Raw genomic sequence first — 19,128 nt, 5'->3', positions numbered from 1 at the left:
ATGAAACCCATATCTATCTATATATTTGGTTTTAATTAAAAAAACATAAAAATTTAATTATATTTTAATAATTTTATTTTTTATTAATTAAAATAAATAAATTATAAAATAAATTAATCATAAACCTGACCGATAATAATTAATAAACAAATATAATCACCCTATGTTAATTTAATATGCCTTAAGGATTAAAATCATTCTTAAATTCAATAATATCATCACCCCATTTTTTCCTAAGAAATTTAAGAGGCCATGGTTGGATTATTATGTCAGGTATTGCATGTTTGTTATAAAGATAGTTAACATATAATTATGTAAAACAAATAACATTATTTAATGTTTATATAATTTATATTATAAAATTTATATAATTTATTATAAAATTTATTTAATGTTTATATAATTTATATTATAAACACTTTACTCTTTTTACCTAGAGATTTGTATTTCATTGAGACCCAAGCGGTTTTTTTTGCAGTTGTCTATAAAGAGACTTTTTGAAAGCTTTTTTGGCCGGTTTTTCTGGTGAAAATCCTGCAGCAATTTATTGGAATCACAAGTTTGATAGCTAGTTTCTGCACAATCAAAATGTCCCAGGGGTTTTTCAGGTGCTGAATCCAAATATACAGTTAAAAAACCATTTTAAGTGCAACATCTCAATTTCTTCCGTCGGATTCCGTCACCAGAATCTCCAAAAAATCACATTATAGACAACTCAATTTTTTTTTCATGTTCTCGATCACCAGAGGAGTTATTCAAATTGGTGTTACCGAGGCCCTATCTATCTACATATATGGTTTTTTTCACCGGAGGAGTGATTCTAAGTTGTGAGGGCAGAGAGAGAAATGTCAACGATACCTGCGATTTGGGTTTCATTCGCGGAGATGGGGCAATCACTTTCTAATGCAGATAGGAATTTTACTTGGTATTCTTATTTCCCAACTTAATGATTTTTGCTATTCCTTCTTTTAAACGTTACCAGTAATCATAAAGTGGCCACCTATGCCACTGCCCGAACGCTTGAAGGCTATTAGCAAGTCATGGATAAATTACAGTTCCACTGTGCTATTGCACTTACAATTCGGAGAGAGGCATTCTAGTACGTCCTTTCATCTACAGTCCACAAGAACTTTTACTCTGCTAAAATTCAGCCTAAACAAAAACTGTCTACAAAAAATCCATACAAAGTCTTCGAAATAGGTCCTCTATCCTTCAGCTATACCATATGTTCACACATGTCTAAAGGCAAATAAATGTCTGATTTTTTTTCACAATTCTGAAACTTTCAGGACTATTTTGCACTTTGTCACAATCAAACATTTTTTTCTTTGTTTTATAATTATTATTCGGAAGTGTTTAGAGAAACATACTGTGAAGTCTAGTGCTTTACCCCAAGTGCGAACTTCAGTGGATTAGGTGCCATAGCTATTTCACTCGAGTCGCCAAGTAAATGCATCTGGCCTCATCACTTCGAGACTCATGCCATTCGAGCAAACAATGGCAAGAATGAAGCCCTGGTGGATGGCTTAATACTCTGTGAACGTCAAACTGCATTTTCAATAACAGTCACCAGTCTGTTAGTGATTTTTCTCATTTCTCCTGCTCCATCGATTTAACACGTCTAGTCCAAAATGCCGATGACAATACTTTTCATTTTCAGTTTGAACTTTGAATGGTTCTCTGTACTTTCAAGGCAGCCATGATGTCACTGGAGAAAATCCACCCAAAACACAGCACATCAAATTCTATCCGTCAGAATGCCTAACTGTATAGTGTTCTTTTCATGATAATGAAAATTGTTCTCTCTCTCTACCCGCACTGGGCCGGATTCCCTCGACAGCAGAACTTGTGTCTGTTGTTTTCTGAACTATTGTGAGTGCATGGGCCAGTTGGCTGTAATTATTGTTTTTAGACTGTCAGTGGTTAAGGTTGTCTTTGCAGCTCAACTTTTTTTAATTATATAAAATGCCCTGTATACACAATACACAATGATACATATGTTGATCATCTTAATAGTTAAAGGAAACATTTTACGCAAAACATTTAATTATTCCATTCAATTGGCTTCTGTGGTCTGACATTACAGTTAGGGCCAGACGTGTTTTTTCATTAGATAAACTGTCACCCTAGGCAATAAAGCTTACTGCTAATACATTTGGTCTTTTACTTCTCCAATTTTAAAAGCATAAATATGAGCCTTTGATTTGCTTTCTAGTTTTTTAATGAAAAAGATCATCGTACTTAGGCTGCTTTGATTTGTATTTATCCTGATTTACCATATCACTTCTATTTTACGAGAATGTTTCTATCTACCCCTGCTTTATTTTTCTCGAGCAGTAGGCTGAAAAGTTAACACCATTCGACAAGATTGTATTTACCTTTTTTGTTGCTTTTAACTTCAAGATTTTGATAATATTATCTTGGATATCTCTAGTCTATGTTTGGAATAAGCCTTCGGTAAAAACAATATAAGTCCTCAAGGAAAGATGACTATGTTGTTGGCAGTTTGATTCAATGAATTACCTTAAATGGCCATTTGCAAGCGCAATGTCATTTTAGGTTTTAGGGCTAGGAATGCAGCCTTAGTCATATCTATGACAAACTATCGATGTGCTTGAATATGATGAATATATTACCTTTTTGACATGCAGCGATTTGCAAGTGGAATATGCTTCAGAAGAGAATGCGTCCATGGTTTATACAGCACTTTCCGTTGACAAAGAGGTATGTCATGACTACATGCACCATCTATGCCCCGTAATTTGATTTTGTTTGTGCTGATGTATAATCAGGTTATTGGACAATGGAAATTATTGTCGTCACTCTGAAATGTCTTTCATCTCAAGAAAAATATCTCCCACTAGTTAAAACTTAAAACAAGGGATTTTTATTCATGGGAATTCCAGACTTCACCTTTTTCCTAGACCTGTTTTGGAACTTTTGTCGAGTTAATTCACTGAAATCATTGTACAAGGTGAAATTGTTAAATGTTTTGCGATTTATGTAGGTTGATAAATTTAAGGGTGAAGTCTGGAATGGGAACTTTTGCAGAGTCTATTACTGAAATCAATGTACAGGGCAAAATTGTTAAATATATTTGCAATTAGTGTAGGTTGATATATTTAAAGTGTTATGGTCTTTTTCACTATTATAACTTATTATGTTTTCAAATTTCCATAAAAGAAGTCTATTAGGTTTATAAGCTAAGTTTACAATTCCGGTTGCATACATTTTGCCAAACATAGCTCCAACAATTTCTCAGAAGTGTAACTTACATTGCAATGTATTCCAGATCAGTTTGTTAGTTGCATATCTCTTATTGCTGTGCAATTCTTGAAGTCCTTTTAGTCTTGTGTTCTTGTGGCATATCTTTAAGATTTAGATATGATTGGATTCTGCCATATGTTTGAACAATTAGATAAATAAAATTTGAAGTTTGCAAAGTTCAACACTTCTCGATTTTCCTTAATAATGGTTTTCTTTAGTACTGCCTGTCAGTATTTTTCTTGACAATGAATTCCATGAGACATTTCATTGCCAAGTTTATTTTCCTTATTTCATTTGATGTAAACTACTGTTTCATCAGTACTTTATAATTTCGCTCAAGTAGAAGGGATAGTTAACAAGAAATATATGATCTTCTAGTTCTGATTTACCTTTGTAGATAGATGCAAGTATACCAAAGCCACTTTTAGAATCGGAAGTAGAGGAAAATATTACACCAACGTCATGTGTTAATTTCTTTATATTAAATGATTAAAAAAATTACACCTTAAGAAATTTGATCCCTCTAGGTGTTTAGATCCAGTTTTAAGATGGATCTGTGCTGGTTTAATTTTTTGGATGTTGTCATGTACATATGTAAAATGAAATGAAATGATATTTTAATGTCCACGAGACTAGAAATAGTCTATGGGACCCCCAGTTCCCTGTTCTTTCGCTTTTTACAATTCAATCCTTTTCTTATTCAAATTGATGATGAGCTGGCCCAACCTTCTAACAATCCCCTCATTGAAAATACAATGCCAAGAAACTGATGCTAACATATTCCCATAACTTTCTCTGATGTCTTTGAACGCATCACATTCCAAAATGAAATGTTTTTCCAATTCCACTGCCCCAGACGTGCAAAATGTACACACCCATTCTTCCCAAGCTTCTTTAGGCCTTTTCCACTATCTTGTTTCACACCGAAGAGTATGTGAGTTGGTTCTTAATTGAGCAATAAGAACCTTTGCCCTCCACGAAATGCTAGCTCTGATGTACTCTTTTTGTTGGAGATCACACATAGGGTTGAATTCCTCAATGTAGTACTTCTTCTTTCTACCCAACTCTTTTCCCCATACCCGTTTACGAAACTTCTCCATAACAAAATTATTTAGCTCCTTGCTATTTGTGGGACAAACATTGAGGTAGATATTCCATTTTTGCATCCATGTGTAGTTTTGTCTCATCCATGTTTTCTTTCTTTCACTCATGTCTTCATTGAAGATAATATTAGGCCATATACCTACTCCCATTTGTTCATTTTTTTTAGATATCTTATGAGCCGCAGCATAGCAATTGCTTCGATGGGAGTTGCTTCTGTTTCACTCAACATTATCTCATAAGGTACCAAACTTTTTATTTTGAACTTACTCATGATCAAGCGTTTTTGGATTTTCTCAATTTGTTTCCACTTTGAGACGGGGGTGCTGTTAGCTCACAATTCATACCCATATAGCATCACTGGACATACTAGGAGTCCAAAAAACACTTTACTCGTTTTCCAATCCCATAACTCTGCCTCACTTACTCATGATTAAGCGTTTTTGGATTTTCTCAATTTGTTTCCATTTTGAGATGGGGGTGCTATTAGCCCACAATTCATACCCATATAGCATCACTGGACATACTAGGAGTCCAAAAAACACTTTACTCATTTTCCAATCCCATAACTCTGCCTCTCTACATCTGTTTTGAAGAGCATATAATGCTTTCCACCCTCCTAAATTTCTCTTGTTTCTGCAGTCCTCCCAATTAAGTTTGTTGTTGAAATCAACACCGAGGTTCTTGTACTCATTTACTTCTTCAAGAATGCTGCCTTCAAAGAAGAACGTATGTTGGCTCTGCTTCCGTTTATTAGAGAAAATCATTATTTTGGTCTTGCTAGTATTGACTTGCATCCTCATTGCTCTACAATAATGCTCAAGGGCATATAAGCATCTGTAATCCATGGGCCAATTTAGCAATCAATACAAGATCATCAGCATATAAAAGAATATTTATCACAAACTCCCCCAACCTAACACCATCTCCACCTTGCACATTTAGCCACTCTTCTAGTTTATCAATATATAAACCAAAACTAGTAGGGGATAGAGGGCAACCTTGCTTGACTCCAATGTCACTTCTAAAGCTTTATGAAATACTCACGGAGGTTCTAATTTTGACTTTCCCCTCTTCATAAAGTCTATGGAAAATGACTCTATAATGCAAAGGAATTTCAAGTTTTTCCATTCTACGCCACAACTTATCTCTAGGGACTGTGTCAAATGCCTTTTTGAAGTCAACAAAGCAGCAAAATACTTCTTCTTTGTCCCCCCAAACCTTTTCAATAATGTGTCTCAACGTGATACCATGATCCACTGTAGAATGCTTCGGCCTAAAACCCGCTTGTCCTTTTGCCCTCTTTTCTTTTACTTCTGCCCACTTATTGATTTTATTTTCTACCATGCTGCTGAAAAGCTTTGCAAACAAAGGATTGATCATAATGGTTCTATAATTGGAAGGATTGTTAATGTCTCCACTTTTAAAAAGGAGTATTGCTAGGCTAGTTGTCCAATCTCTTGGGAATCCTTGCTGAATGATGTTGTTGAATATTTACATTTCTATGGTTTGATGGTGGATGATCCGCTTGGGATGGTGGAGGAATCCAGGGTTTTGGGGAAAGCATTGGGTGTGCTCAACTCTACATTTATAGCATTCCTTCCTAAGAAGTAAGATGCATTATCCTATGATGATTTGAAGCCTATCTTTATGTGTAGCCTGGTATGCAAATTCATTTTTAAAATTATTGCAAACAGGCTGAAAGGAATTTTTATTTGGAGTTATAGCTGAAGAGCATTTTAGATTTCTTTTTAATAGACAAGTTCATGATGCTGTTGGAACAGCCCAGCAAGGAATGCATTCAATTAAATCTAGAACCTTCCTGCTGCAGTGATGAAGTTAGACATTGCAAAAGCACATGACAAGGTAAATTGGTTATATCTTAGACAGTTATTGATCCAGCTGGGCATGAATTTGCAGATTGTGGAATGGATTACAGGCCTTAGCTTCCTTTGCAGTACTAACAAATGGCTCTCCCTTGGGTTTCTTTATTGCTTCTAGAGGACTTCAACAAGGATGTCCTTTAGCTCATTTTTCATTGTACTGGTAGCCAAAGGACTTAAACAAAGATGTTCTTTAGCTCCTTTTCTCTTTATACTGGTGGCCAAAGATCAAAGTATGTTGATCAGAGAAGTTAGGAGAGTTGGAACCTTGAAAGGAGTACAAATTTCCAGGCGTATTTATCATATTTACTTTTTGTTGATGACATCGTGACCTTTGGCAAATGTTCTGTTTCTGAAATCAGAAAAATAAAAGAGATTCTGGATATTTTTTGCAAGGCCACAGGCGTGGAGAATAATTTGAGAAGGTCATTAATGTTGTTTAATACTGTGGATGAAGAAGTAAAAACTTAAATGGTCTTCCTTCTCCCAGTGAATACGTTGAACTTATCTGAAGGCATCAAATACTTAGGCTTCATCGTAAAGCCTAATATTCACAGGTGCGAATACTTTGTATGGATGTACAATAAAATTTAAGTGAGTGTTTCCCTATGGTCTAATAGGTGGCTTCCCAGGGGTGGTGGAGGCTATTCTGGGAAGCATTCCCATGTGTTGGATGTCTATTGCTCACATATCAAAAGTTATCCTTAACAAGATTAGTGCTTCAGCTTCCCTTGGACTGGAAAGAGGGAGAAGAAAGAAATTCCTAGAGTAAAATGGACTAAAGTGGGAAACCTAAAAGAAGCTTGAGGTTGGAGGTTAAAAAATATTCATTGCTTTAGTCAGGCTCTTAGCAAAATTCTTTGGAGGCTTGTCTATAATGAGGAGCTGTGGGGTAAGGTTATGAAGTCTAAATATCTGAGAAGGCTGTCTTTTGTAGAATGGCTTAGGAATGAAAGGAAGTCTTCAGAAGGAACTTTGGTAAGGGTCTTCCCTCTCATACGAAAATGGGTAGCATGGAAACTTGGTAGGGAAAATAAGGAGAGAATAGGGGGAGACCCCTAGATTGCGTGTAAAGGTATTTCAGGATGTCTGGAGCCTTGTTAAATATTTTCATGCATAAGATATTTTCTCTTTGGAGGATGCAGTAGTAAATGATGGAAGGAATATATGGGCCGAGTGCTAGAAGTTGGCAGAAGACTTGGCCTATGCAAGGGGAAAAATCAGAGGAATGGAAACTTTTTGTAAACATATTAGCAGCGAGTGCCATAAAACGTTCACATCAAGAAGACATTTCTCAAGTGGTCTAAAAGCCATGGATCTAGAGAGTATACAATAAAATTCGGGATATTCAGCTAAGATGGAAGAAAACCAAGATGGAGAAAGAGTTTTGTGGTGGCAGGTAGTGTAGAAGTTAGACTGCCCTTTAAATGCCAAAATTTTCCTGTGGTTAGCTCGACAACAAAATTCTGACATGGGGAAACTGTTAGAAAAGGAACATGCAGTGTCCAGGGAGATCCACTCTGTGTAAGGGGAATGTGGAAACTGTGGATCACTTGTTTGTTTCTTGTAATTTGTCTACAGTAGTATGGGTTGAAGTGCTTCAAATAAGTGAAAAAAACTAGTGGGAGCAGAGGACTTTGCTAGATTGATTTTGTTCTTGGATTGGGGACATGTACGAAAAAGCTTTCAGGGATTTACCACGTTATATGTTTGGGGTATTTGGACCTCAAGGAACAAAATCATATTCCAAGGAGCAGAGTTCAGTCCATTGCAACACAAATAGCTTATAAAATCAGGAGTGCATGTGACAGTAGTTGGAATCCATTAAAAGAAATTTTTGCCAGAACACAAAAAGAATATCTTACAAACTATGATCAGGCCTGGGGCTTTTTGATGGAGCCTGCCAGGGTTGTCCAGGTGTGTGTGGGGCTCATGCTGTGTTGTTTCTCAATCAATCTCATTTTTTCAATCTGAAACTAGCTGCTGGAAATGGTACACATAATAGTGCTGAGCTATTTGCCATGTGGCTTCTGCTGCAAACGGCAGCAGCTAAAGGCTTAAAAAATTTGCAAGTCTTCGGAGATTCCAACCTAATGGTGAACTGGGCAAAAATGAATACAAAATTGTCAATCTGACCTTAGAACCTATAATGACCCAAATGCAGGAGGTTAAGAGGTCCTTTGATGAAGTTTCCTTTTTTTTTTGTTGAGAATTCAACTCCTTTGTTGATCATTTATCTAAAGAAGCTATTTCTTACGCAGGCGGGTCTCATTTCTGAGTAGGAGATCAGGGAATGTTCACAGGTCTCAGTTTCTGAGAGAGTCCTGTACTGATGCAGGGCCACCTTTGCAGTTGAAGTTCATTAAAAAATCTGTTTTTGTTTATTCAAGTTGTTAATGTATTGGACCCTTCGGGCAAACACGAGGATGACAAAGTCCTTTTTCTGAAGGCTACCTTCTAGGAGCCTCTGGATCTTTCTACAGTTAAGCCTTAGGACTGTTTATTTTTTGATCCTGTATGGGTCGTTTGATGTATATATTGATTTCACTCTTGAAATATTGAATATAAAGCTTTTTTCTGTAAGGATTTCAAGTCTCAAAGAATATATGCAAAAGGACATGGAAAATGATGAGCATTTTTATGAGGCTATGAGTACAATTAGTTACAGTCATCCAAAAAACCATAGTGAAAGGAGTCAGGTCTGTAAATGAAAAAAGAGTTGTTTGAAACTGGCAACCAACAACAGAAAACTTCATATCTTCTTCCACAGAAACTTTTCGTCATTTCTACCTCTCTTTTCTTCCAAGAAAAAAAATGTATATTTGGCATTTGCTATTTCAAGTAGAAATCAAAATATACATTGACTGTGCCTGCTTATAAGAGCTCCTTTCAGACAACTTCCAGATCAGCATAAGATTCTACAAAACATCCTTCTAATAAAAGGGTCAGGCCTAGACGCAGACTTAAAGTACCACTATACTGCCTTACTTTTGGGAGGGACAGGACATTTCCAGCTATAGTGCTAACATTGCAAACAACCCAAAATAATATCTTTTTTTTTTTGTTTTTTTGTAAAGGTTCAGCGGGACTTTATATTAATAGAATATAGTAAAATACATAATGCAGAGTGGGAGTCGATGGGACCTCCGTGTGTCTGCCTTTGTACAGCTGAGCTGGTCTAGTCTCTGCTTCTTTTTTTTTTGAATGGATCGTTTACAGCTTGTGGAATTATTGATAGATGCATACATAGAAGAATCAAGGGAACTCGACATCCGTTAAGCTCGATGGTCTGCATTGTTTATGGTGTTGCATTTTGCTCAAGTTCCCCCTCCTCCAAGTCTTCCAGAGGATGTGATAATCTTCAAGATTGGATTGAACGCCGGCGTTGGCTATGGTGTTGGCCAGCTTATTTGCTGTTCTTTGGACCATTTGAAAGGTGACACCTTGAATGTTGCTGAGATGGCCTTGCAGATCCTTCAGGATTGTCGAGAGCCTCCAACTGGGTGTTAGCTTGTCCACTTGCGTGTCGGTTTGGAGTTTTGTCATCATCTTGATGACAATCTCCGAATCTCCTTCCACCACCAGAGGTAGAAATTTGTAGCGGTCAGCTAGGGTGATGCCTTTGATGAGAGCGATTAGCTCTGCAGCATTGTTGGTATTTGTGCCCAGATTGCCATGGTAGATAAGATGGATGTTCCCGGTGTGATCCCTGATTGCTCCACCGTACCCAGCTTTCCCCGGGTTTTGCTTTGACGCCCCGTCAAAGTTCAGTTTGAATGAAGGAAATGGAGGCGTACCCCATTTATCCTGCTTCATCGCAGCGGTGGCCTGGTTCCTGCCCGTGGGGGTGGTCTCGGCTTTGAGATTTAGGATCTGGATGATCCTTTGGTCATTCGAGACGTGTTCCCCTCTTGCAGCATTGTGTCCATGGCCTGGATCGATTCTGTGATTAGCTGTCGCGTTTTTCCAGTTAGCCTTTCCACTGTCAGCGTCGAGTTCTTGAAGATTCGAGCATTTCGCTCTTTCCATATGATCCATGCAATGGCTCCCAGAATAAGGTTCCATGCCCTGTTGACCAGATTGTTGGGGGATATGGAGGATTGCCAATTGCTCAGTGTAAGGCCGATCGAATTTCTGTTTCTGTCGGATTGTCTACAAAGGCCATGTCATCCCAAAGAGAGCAAGCAGTGGGGCAGGTGTTGAGAATGTGATTGAGCATTTCCTGATCATTCTCACAGAGGATGCATCGGGAGGGCCCTATGAAACCCCGTCTCTGTAAATTGTCCCAAGTGAGCACTCTGTTATGCAGGACCAACCAAGAGAACAGGGTTATTTTGGGCCACGTTCCTCTACTCCAAAGAGCGTGCCATTTGGGGTCCGGTTGCCAATCAAGAGAAGCAGCTATGATTTTGTATGCTTCTTTGAGGTTGAAAGTTCCTTTAGGATTATTTCCCCATCGAAGGATGTCTTCTTAATTCGAAGTGAGGATTTTGCGCTGGTCTAGTTGTTGTAAGAGAGGTTCTATATTCTCATTGCGGTCTTGAGTTAGCCATTGCTCTTTGGCTAGCCATTTTTGCCATGTGGTGGCCGATGTTCGGGGTTGCCAGTAGTCTGCTACCCTTCTCAACCCTGCCTCTTGCATGTCATTTTTAAGAGTAATCCAATCTGGGTGGTCAAGGGGGGGGAGTTGCTGCCAGGCATCCTCCCAGAAGAGGGCGGTGTTGCCCTGGTGCACTTCCCAAAAGCTGTGCTTCTGAACAATATGTCGATTTTCCCATACTTTATTCCAGAGGGGGGATCCTTGAGTATTACCAGTGAGCCTGATGAGGTCTTTGTCCTGGACTTGATTTGTATACTTTGCTTTCCACAAGGTGCCCCATAGGGAATTAGGATTTTCCACCCATCTCCACCAGATTTTCGCTGCTATAGCCTTGCTTAGGATTTCATGATCTCTTAAGCCCAGTCCTCCTGCCAGTTTTGGTTTACATATGTCTGTCCACTTGAGGAGGGCCCATTTGCGCTTCTTAGAATCTCCATTCCAGAGGAAGGACCGCTGGATGTTTCAGATGGATTTATACACTGTTTTAGGCGCTACTAGGGCCGAGAGCATGTAGGCCGGCATTGTTTGGAGAACTGATTTGACCAGCACCAGTCTGCTGGCCATGTTTAGGGCTCTGTGAGTCCAACTACTTAATCTGGCCTTCATTTTGTTGAGGAGATCTTCCCAGTTTGCAGCTTTGGGGGCATATTCTGAAAGTGGGATGCCAAGGTATTTGGTTGGAAGGGAGTTCCTCTGAATTTTGAGAATTTTGCTGAGATTTCTCTGCACAGGAATAGAAGTATTGAAGAAAAACAATTTGGATTTTGTTAGATTGATCTCCACACCTGAGGCCTCCGTGAATGTTCTTAGCACCTTGCTGAAGGTTCGAGCTTCCTTCACCGTGGGGGTTCCCATGAGCATTGTGTCATCTACAAATTGCTGATGCGTTACTGTGGGGCCTTGATGCGCAACTTTGATGCCTTTGAGCTGATTCTTTTGGAGTGCTTGGGATAGAGATCTTCCGAGACCCTCTGCCATGATGACAAAGAGAAAAGGCGACAAGGGATCTCCTTGCCTTATACCTCTGGACGGGAGGAATGGTTGTAGGGGGCCTTCGTTCAGCATGATTGAAAAGAAAGCTCCTGAGACCATTTCCATTATCCAGTTTATCCAAATCTGACTGAAGCCAAAAGCCTGGAGGATTGCTCTGATGTATGTCCAGCTAATTTTGTCAAAGGCCTTGGAGAGGTCAAGCTAAATGAGCATACCAGGAATCTTTTGTGTTTTGATAGAATGCAACATTTCCTGGTTGAGAATTATGCTGTCGGTTATCTGTCTACCTTCAACATATCCTGACTGTTCTGGAGATATGATTGAGGGAAGGATAGGTTTGAGTCTGTTGGCCATCAATTTTGAGAGGATTTTATAAATGACATTGCAGAGGGCTATTGGTCTGAACTTGTCGGGGGAGTCAGCATGATCAGATTTTGGAATTAGGGTGAGGAAGGTGGCATTGATGGCCGGTAGCACTCGCTTGGTTCTGTGAAAGTTCTTAATCAGATTGAAGAGGTCGGCTTTGATAATGTGCCAGCAAGCTTTGAAGAATTCAATTGTAAAGCCGTCTGGTCCAGGGGCTTTGTCAGTGGCCATGGTGAAGACGACTTCTTCAATCTCCTGCTCAGTGAACTCTCTTAAGAGAAGGGAGTTTTGCTCCTCCGTAACTAAGGGGGGAATAACATCAATGACTTTGTTGATAGGTTGGGTTCTATCATGATTGGGATTAATGAGAAGTGACCTGAAGTATGAGTTTAGTTCAGATCCTATTTGCTCTCTGGTAAAGACCTTAGCCCTGTCAGCTTTTGTAAGGGATAGAATACGGTTGTTGGCTCTATGCTAAATGGTTGATTTATGGAAGAAGCTTGTGTTGCGTTCCCCATGTTTTAACCATTGCACCCTTGATTTTTGTTTCCAGAGCAGCTCTTCTTGTCTTAGCCTTTCTTCCCATTGCTTTTGAAGGTTTGATTCCTGAGCTAACCTTTCCTCATTAGGCCCGTCCTTGATCATTGTTTGTTGGAGGCCCGCCATTTTTTCCTCGAGCTCTTTTTTGGCTTGAAAAATGTTACCAAAAGTGTTCGTGTTCTAGCGTTTGAGATTGGCCTTGATGATCTTGAGCTTTTGCTGGAAGATGTACATGATGTTATCGCTCTCTACAGTGGTTTGAGTCCACCAGCTCTGTATATTTTGCATGAAGGTTGGATGATCTATCCAAAAGCCTTTGAATCTGAAAGGCCTGTTTTGAGGCTTGTCCATATTGGTGAAGTGCATCTGCACTGGCCAGTGATCTGATCCCCCAATAGGCAGAATGTTGGCTTCCATGTCTAGATTTTGGAGCATGATGGATTCCGAGATGAGGAACCTGTCAAGCCTCGATGCAACTTGCCTATTTCCCCCTTGCTTATTGTTCCAAGTATATAGACCATTGACTGTGGGAACATCAATGAGTTTAGATGCAGCTATGAAGGTATTGAAAGCTTCTGCATCTTTATCCAGTCTTCTTAAGCCTCCTTTCTTCTCCGCTAGGGTGGTGATCATGTTGAAATCACCACCTAGGACCCAGTGATTGTCTCCATGGTGTTGTCGGATCTCGTCCAAGTCTTCCAACATCTTGAACTTTTCTTGGAGTCGCTGAGGTTCATACACATTGGTAATGCATATTGTGTGCTTTGAGTCTGGCATGTTGAAGATGACTGATAGCGAATGCTTAGTGGACCGAGCATTCTGCATGAAGAACTTGTTTTTATTCCAAAACATTAAAAGCCCTCCTGCTCACTGTTTTCAAAATCGTTTTTGAAAATCGGCTACCGATCTAACCGGTCGGTTAGCAAGGGCGCCGGTCTAAACCGGCAAAAAAACCCGGTTCAATCGCCCATTTCACTAAAATTTGCCCTAAACCGGTGCTAACCGGCCGGTTTAGGACGGAACCGGCCGATTTTGTATCAAACCGGCCGGTTCCGTCCTAAACCGGCCGGTTAGAGGCATGCCCACCGTGTAATGCAAAAAGTCTATGCGGACTGTGTTTTAGGGGTTTTGGGGGGAAACTAAGGGTGTTTTCCCTCCAAAAACACCCTCTCCAAGCCTTTAAGAGGCCCCTCTCACTCTCATTTGTCTCACACAACTGTTTTGGAGTGTTTGTGAGCTTGGAGAGTGTTGAGTTTTTGGCATTTGCTGAAGTAGTCATCTTGGAGTTGGAGTTGGAGCTATTTTGGAGATAGTGTGTAGCTGTCAGTGGAGTTGCCATCTTCAAGAGGAGGCTAAGGAAGCTAGTTTGCATTTCCAGGTAAGGCGTTGCACTTGAAAATTCCTTATTTGACTGTTGTCCATGAATTAATTTTTTTTTTATGTGTTATAAACTCTCACTTCTATGATCTACCATCCAGGGAGTCATCATGCCTCCAAAAGCCAGAGATACTGCATGGGCTCATTGTGATATGATTGATGGCAAAATGATATGCAAATATTGCCAAAAATCCATTCAAGGAGGGGGTATTAACAGGTTCAAGCAACACTTGGCTGGGATAGGAGGCCATGTAAAGCTATGTGGAGCACCAAATGAAATAATAGGGCATATTAGGGCAGAATACCTTCAGAAGTTTGAGACTCAAGTCACTGAACCAATAGAGAAGTTTGTGACTGCAAAGTTTGGGAGTCGAGACTCAACCAACTGAGTTTGATCATGATGACTGAGACTCATGAGAAGTTTCAACTTCAAGTGATAATGTTGATCACTATTATAGTATTACTATTATCATATATGTAGAGTCCAGACTGAAGTCTTGTAGTAGGCCACTGGCCCCATAGTTTGTAGGCTTTGTTTTTGCACTCTAGAGGCCATTTAGAGTCTCATTGCTTATGTATTTTGTCGATGATATGTATTGCACTCGGTGCCATTTTGATATATTCACCTTTACATGGTATATAAATGAGCAATCTTTGCATATTTTGTCTCTATTGGCTTGGAATCATGCTTTTAAATCTTAAAAATAGTTTTTTCATTAAAAAATAATTATTTAATGCATTTTTCTAAAACCGGTTCGTTTAGACCAAACCAGTCCCGGTTAGACCGGTTCCGGTCGGTAAACCGTTTCATTAGGTGGACCCGTTCGATCACCGGTTCCGGTTTTAAAAACATTGCTCCTGCTTGCCCAATGGCGTCTGTGCTTATGCAATGATAGCCTTTTGCAAAGAGTTTCTTAAGTGTCTCTATGCTGTTGGAGGAGCATTTGGATTCTTGTAGAAGGACAAGGTCTGGAGATTGCGTAAAAAGACGGCTTTTTAGGATTCGTCTTTTGGAGGTGCCATTTAGCCCTCTGATATTCCAGGTTGTAATCTTCATTGAGTAACTTTCGGTGTGGATAGGACCAAAGCCCTAATTTTTCCTTCATTGATTAGGCGCCTTCCGAGTTCTTGTATTTGTTGTTTTGTCGATTTTCTCCCCCTTTTCTTCCTGGACCTTTCGGCTTGTATTGGTCCAGGTCCAGGTTGGCTTGGATGCCTATTTGGCTGCTATTTCCCCATTGCTTTTTGGCTGCATTCTGGTTGAGATATTCTAACTGCAGGTATGCCATTTCGATTTTCTCTAGGTGTTCCTGGGGAATGGCATTCACTCCCTGTTTGGACCATTGCTCATTGACCTCATGGAGATCTAGGTCACCTAGGATCTCTTCCAGGGGATTGGTAGGAGTAGTTGAGGGTGGCCGGTCTGGATGAGTTTCTATGCAGGGAGGGGCATGCATTGGGACATGGCTTGCATCGATCTGGCTGGGATTGGGCTGTGGGTTTTGAAGTTGTGTCTCGGCTTGGGGTGAGTCATGGTTTGGGATGGAGATGATTGAAGGGCTTGATGATTGAACCTGCTTGGGTGGATCTTGAGCCGTGGGGGTAGGGGATTCCAGAGGGTTCTCGTTTGGATCAAGGTTGCCCAGTACTTCAAAGCTATTCGGCTGGGTGGGGGTCGGGTTGGAGGAGTGTTTCAGAGGATTTTTGCCTTTCTGCCTTTTGTTTTTCCTGGAAACAGGGATGAAATCTGGGGGCGGGTTATCCACCTTGTCCGCTTTGGGTTGAGGTGGGGGTTGATTCTGGGGGCACCCATGACTAAGATGTCCATGCTGTCGGCATTTCCTGCATCTGAAAGGGATGTTTTCATAGTCGATGGATTGCTTCCAATGAATTCCTTTGTAGATCAGATCAATATGACCTGGGAGGGGTCCTGAGACATCCATGTAAACGCAGATTCTAGCATAGGCAGTGTATTTACCTTGAGATGTGAGATCTAAAGTTTTGATGAAGACGCCCAGTATTCCCGATGGCTTCCAAGATATGCTTATTCCAGTAATCCACAAGCAAGGAGTAGAGTCTGAGCCAAACTGGAACTTTTTTGAAATCTTCCTGTTCTGGAGCAAAGTTGGGCCTCCAGTACGTCATGTAGAGTCCTGCCGAGTTGTAGAAGTATGGGCCTCCTTCAAAAGTGCGATCTCTGTCATCCCTGTGAGCGAAGATGACCGTGAAAAAACTTCTTGCCCCCAACTGAAGTTCATAGTTCCCTTTGGGCTTCCATTTCTGGTTTATCCACCAGCAGAGAGATTTTTCATTAAGTCGCACTCCCATGAAACGACAGATTAGGGCATGTTTACACATGTGATCTCTGTATTCTTCGATCCAGGGGTCTTCGATGATTAATGATGGTGTTTCCTCCGATAGCGGTTTGCAAGGGGACGGGCCTGTTGTCCAGTTTTGGCTGGGAACGTTCCCTGCGGCCGAAGATCCATTGGCCTTTGGAGTGTGGTTTGCCGCCGGAGCTTTGCCGTTGTCCCTGGATCGAGAGCCTGATGGGGTATTGACGGGCGCAGAAGGAAAGTTGCCGAATATGAAGGAGCCGAAGGCTGGGGGGGTCGATCCCCCCCCCGAGGGTGGTCATGGAGCAATGCGGCTAGGGTTTGTTTGCAGGATTTGGAAAAGCTTCAGTCAGAGCACAGAGCTTATTTTCCCCAACCCAAAATAATATCTTAAAACTGCCTGAAAAATGCTTTTTAAACAGTACTTATTGGAAAGCCGACACCAAAACCCTCCTTCTGAATTCCTTGCCATGCATAATCATTTTTCTGATTGCAATGGCATCCTTGGAAAGACAATATGCCCGAGAATTAAATTGTCTGTGAACAAGCTGAATTGAAACCGAATGAAAAGCTTCCTAGAGTTCCTTAACTCGGTGCTGCTAGTGAGAAAGAACAAGACTATCCAACTGTACAAATCCTTTAAACCTCTCTGTTGCCACTTTTGAGTCTCTAGCAACCTGAAGATCCTGAACACCTTTAACCACATCAAATTTTAGTAGGGCACAAAGGGCTACTAACTATTGATCTTTGTGTAGCGTTGGGAGGTATTCCCGCATGGCAAAAGGCCTCCCAAGTCGGCCAAGGAAAATTATAAAAATGAAAAACTAAAATTTGTATTTTTGGGCTTCATGTAGGACCCAAATGGTCAAGTTGGCCCCACCATGAAAGGATGTGACCCTTGGTCAAAGTCACCCATTTAACAAGTATAAATACACGAGTTGACTTCGACTTTTTGACCAATTTGGATTAGCACATTCTCTCTTCTATTCACATGTGCGAAGTCAAGAAGATTTAATGTTTGATCAAGTCATAGAAGCTGCCATTTGACCAAGTTTTGACCTGATCTGTTTGACCAAGAACCTGTCCAAGTTTGACCACAGAAAAAGGCTGAGTTTGACTGCAGAGAGAGACTGTTTGACCGCAGGAAGTCAACCACAGGTCTGCGTTGACTGCAGGGGTCAGCCACAGGTCCAAAGTTGATTGCAGGGGGACAGGTTGACCAGGATGAAAAGTTGACCAGAATTGACTATTTTGAAGGCTTGACAACATTGACTACGCTGGAATTTTGACCAGGTTTTACTGGTGAATAGACTTGGATTTTGGCACAGATTACTAGAATATTCTTGGAAATGTAAATATTTCTGAAGAACAAATTTCTCGTAGAAGAAAAGTTTCTGGTTTTTCTTGCATGTTTGGGTTTCCCAGGGAAAATTTTGTTGTCCCTATTGAGCTTGGCTGTCTCTTTATGATCTTACTGTTTTCACTGCATTATGTTGATATTTTCTGTGTATAATTGCTCAATGATATAAATGATATAAAAGATAATTTGATTGAAGATCATTAGGAAGTAATTATCATATCAGAAAATCTGTTTCTACTGTGCATTCCTTGTAGAAAATTCAACATGGTATCAGAGCTTTGTTGAAAGAGCACACATTGCAGTCAGTCCTAGAGACAAGTTTTCAAGCAACTTAATTGGTTTTTGGGTCTCTTGCCTAAAATGGCACCAAGTCTTAGAGTTGAAGACAGGTTGGATGGTGCCATCAATTTCAGATCTTGGAATACCAGGATACTCCTTATTTTGGAAGAGAATGAACTTCAGGATCATGTGGAGAAAGTCATTCTAGAGTCAGAGGGAGCTGAAGAGAAAGCCAAATATAAGAAGAATGAAGCTAAGGCCAAGAGAATCTTGGTAGATTCCATAAAAGATCACTTGATTCCTCATGTTGCTGGATTAAAGGCTGCCAACATTTACTTTCTTCATCCTCATTTAGAGGATTGAGTGCCTCATACCTCTGTTTTGCTATTAGAATACTTGTAGAATTATTCCATTAACGCACCAATTGGTCAATTTGTTAATTCCAAATAATCACACTATGATTACGACCATGATTGAACCTTATCTATTCTTGAGCCAGATTCCCCTACAAACCAATCATCTTCTTCAACAACCGTGCTTGATGCTAGCCAATGTGCACACCATGAACACTAATGTCTGCAACATAGCATTAATCCCTCTCACTTAGTTGATGTATCAACTCATATGAGAGAGCATAGTAATCTGCTATCCCTATCCAAGGATTTAGATTCCACAGCCAAACGGACATGGTCATTCTTGCCTAATTTCCAGGCCACTCCTTGATCAAGGACTGAGAAAGCACAAACCAAACCCTTCCAAATATTTGAAACACCTCTTACAGATTTTACTTGAATTCTTATCCATTGTTCCACACTTAAATTGGGAAAGTATTTTTGTTTTATCAGTTTTCCCACATCGCCTTAGAGAATAAAAGCCTACAAGGACTTTTATCTGCCAGCACAAACATACATATATTTTCAACTCCCATCTGCCACAATTTTTGGGTTTTGCCAAAGTCTTCTATTTAATCAAAAGTATTCCCTCCTTTTTCTTATGCCCATCCAGAGAAAACTGAAAAATTGCTTT

General features: G+C 40.1%; 1 protein-coding gene across 3 annotated transcripts in view; it reads left to right on the top strand.

The window, feature by feature from the left end:
• The first annotated feature begins 788 nt into the window (after positions 1-788).
• Positions 789-19,128, top strand: part of LOC149223470 (uncharacterized) — a 66,972-nt gene continuing 48,632 nt past the window's right edge. The window contains exons 1-2 of one of the 3 annotated variants that reach the window (XM_089385844.1): positions 789-925; positions 2,652-2,724. In XM_089385844.1, the coding sequence (XP_089241970.1) occupies positions 846-925; positions 2,652-2,724 (153 nt within the window). In that variant the 5' untranslated portion in view covers positions 789-845. Of the gene's footprint in view, positions 926-952; positions 1,100-1,339; positions 1,873-2,651; positions 2,725-19,128 lie in introns of those variants that run through there. The other 2 variants (XM_089385845.1, XM_089385843.1) reach the window with 2 other exon arrangements.

The sequence above is a fragment of the Pinus tabuliformis genome, chromosome Q (genome assembly GCF_031772625.1).
Source record: "Pinus tabuliformis cultivar Carrire ecotype Pingquan chromosome Q, CPIR1, whole genome shotgun sequence".
NCBI lineage: Eukaryota > Viridiplantae > Streptophyta > Pinopsida > Pinales > Pinaceae > Pinus > Pinus tabuliformis.
This window is presented reverse-complemented; position numbering and strand designations above follow the sequence as displayed.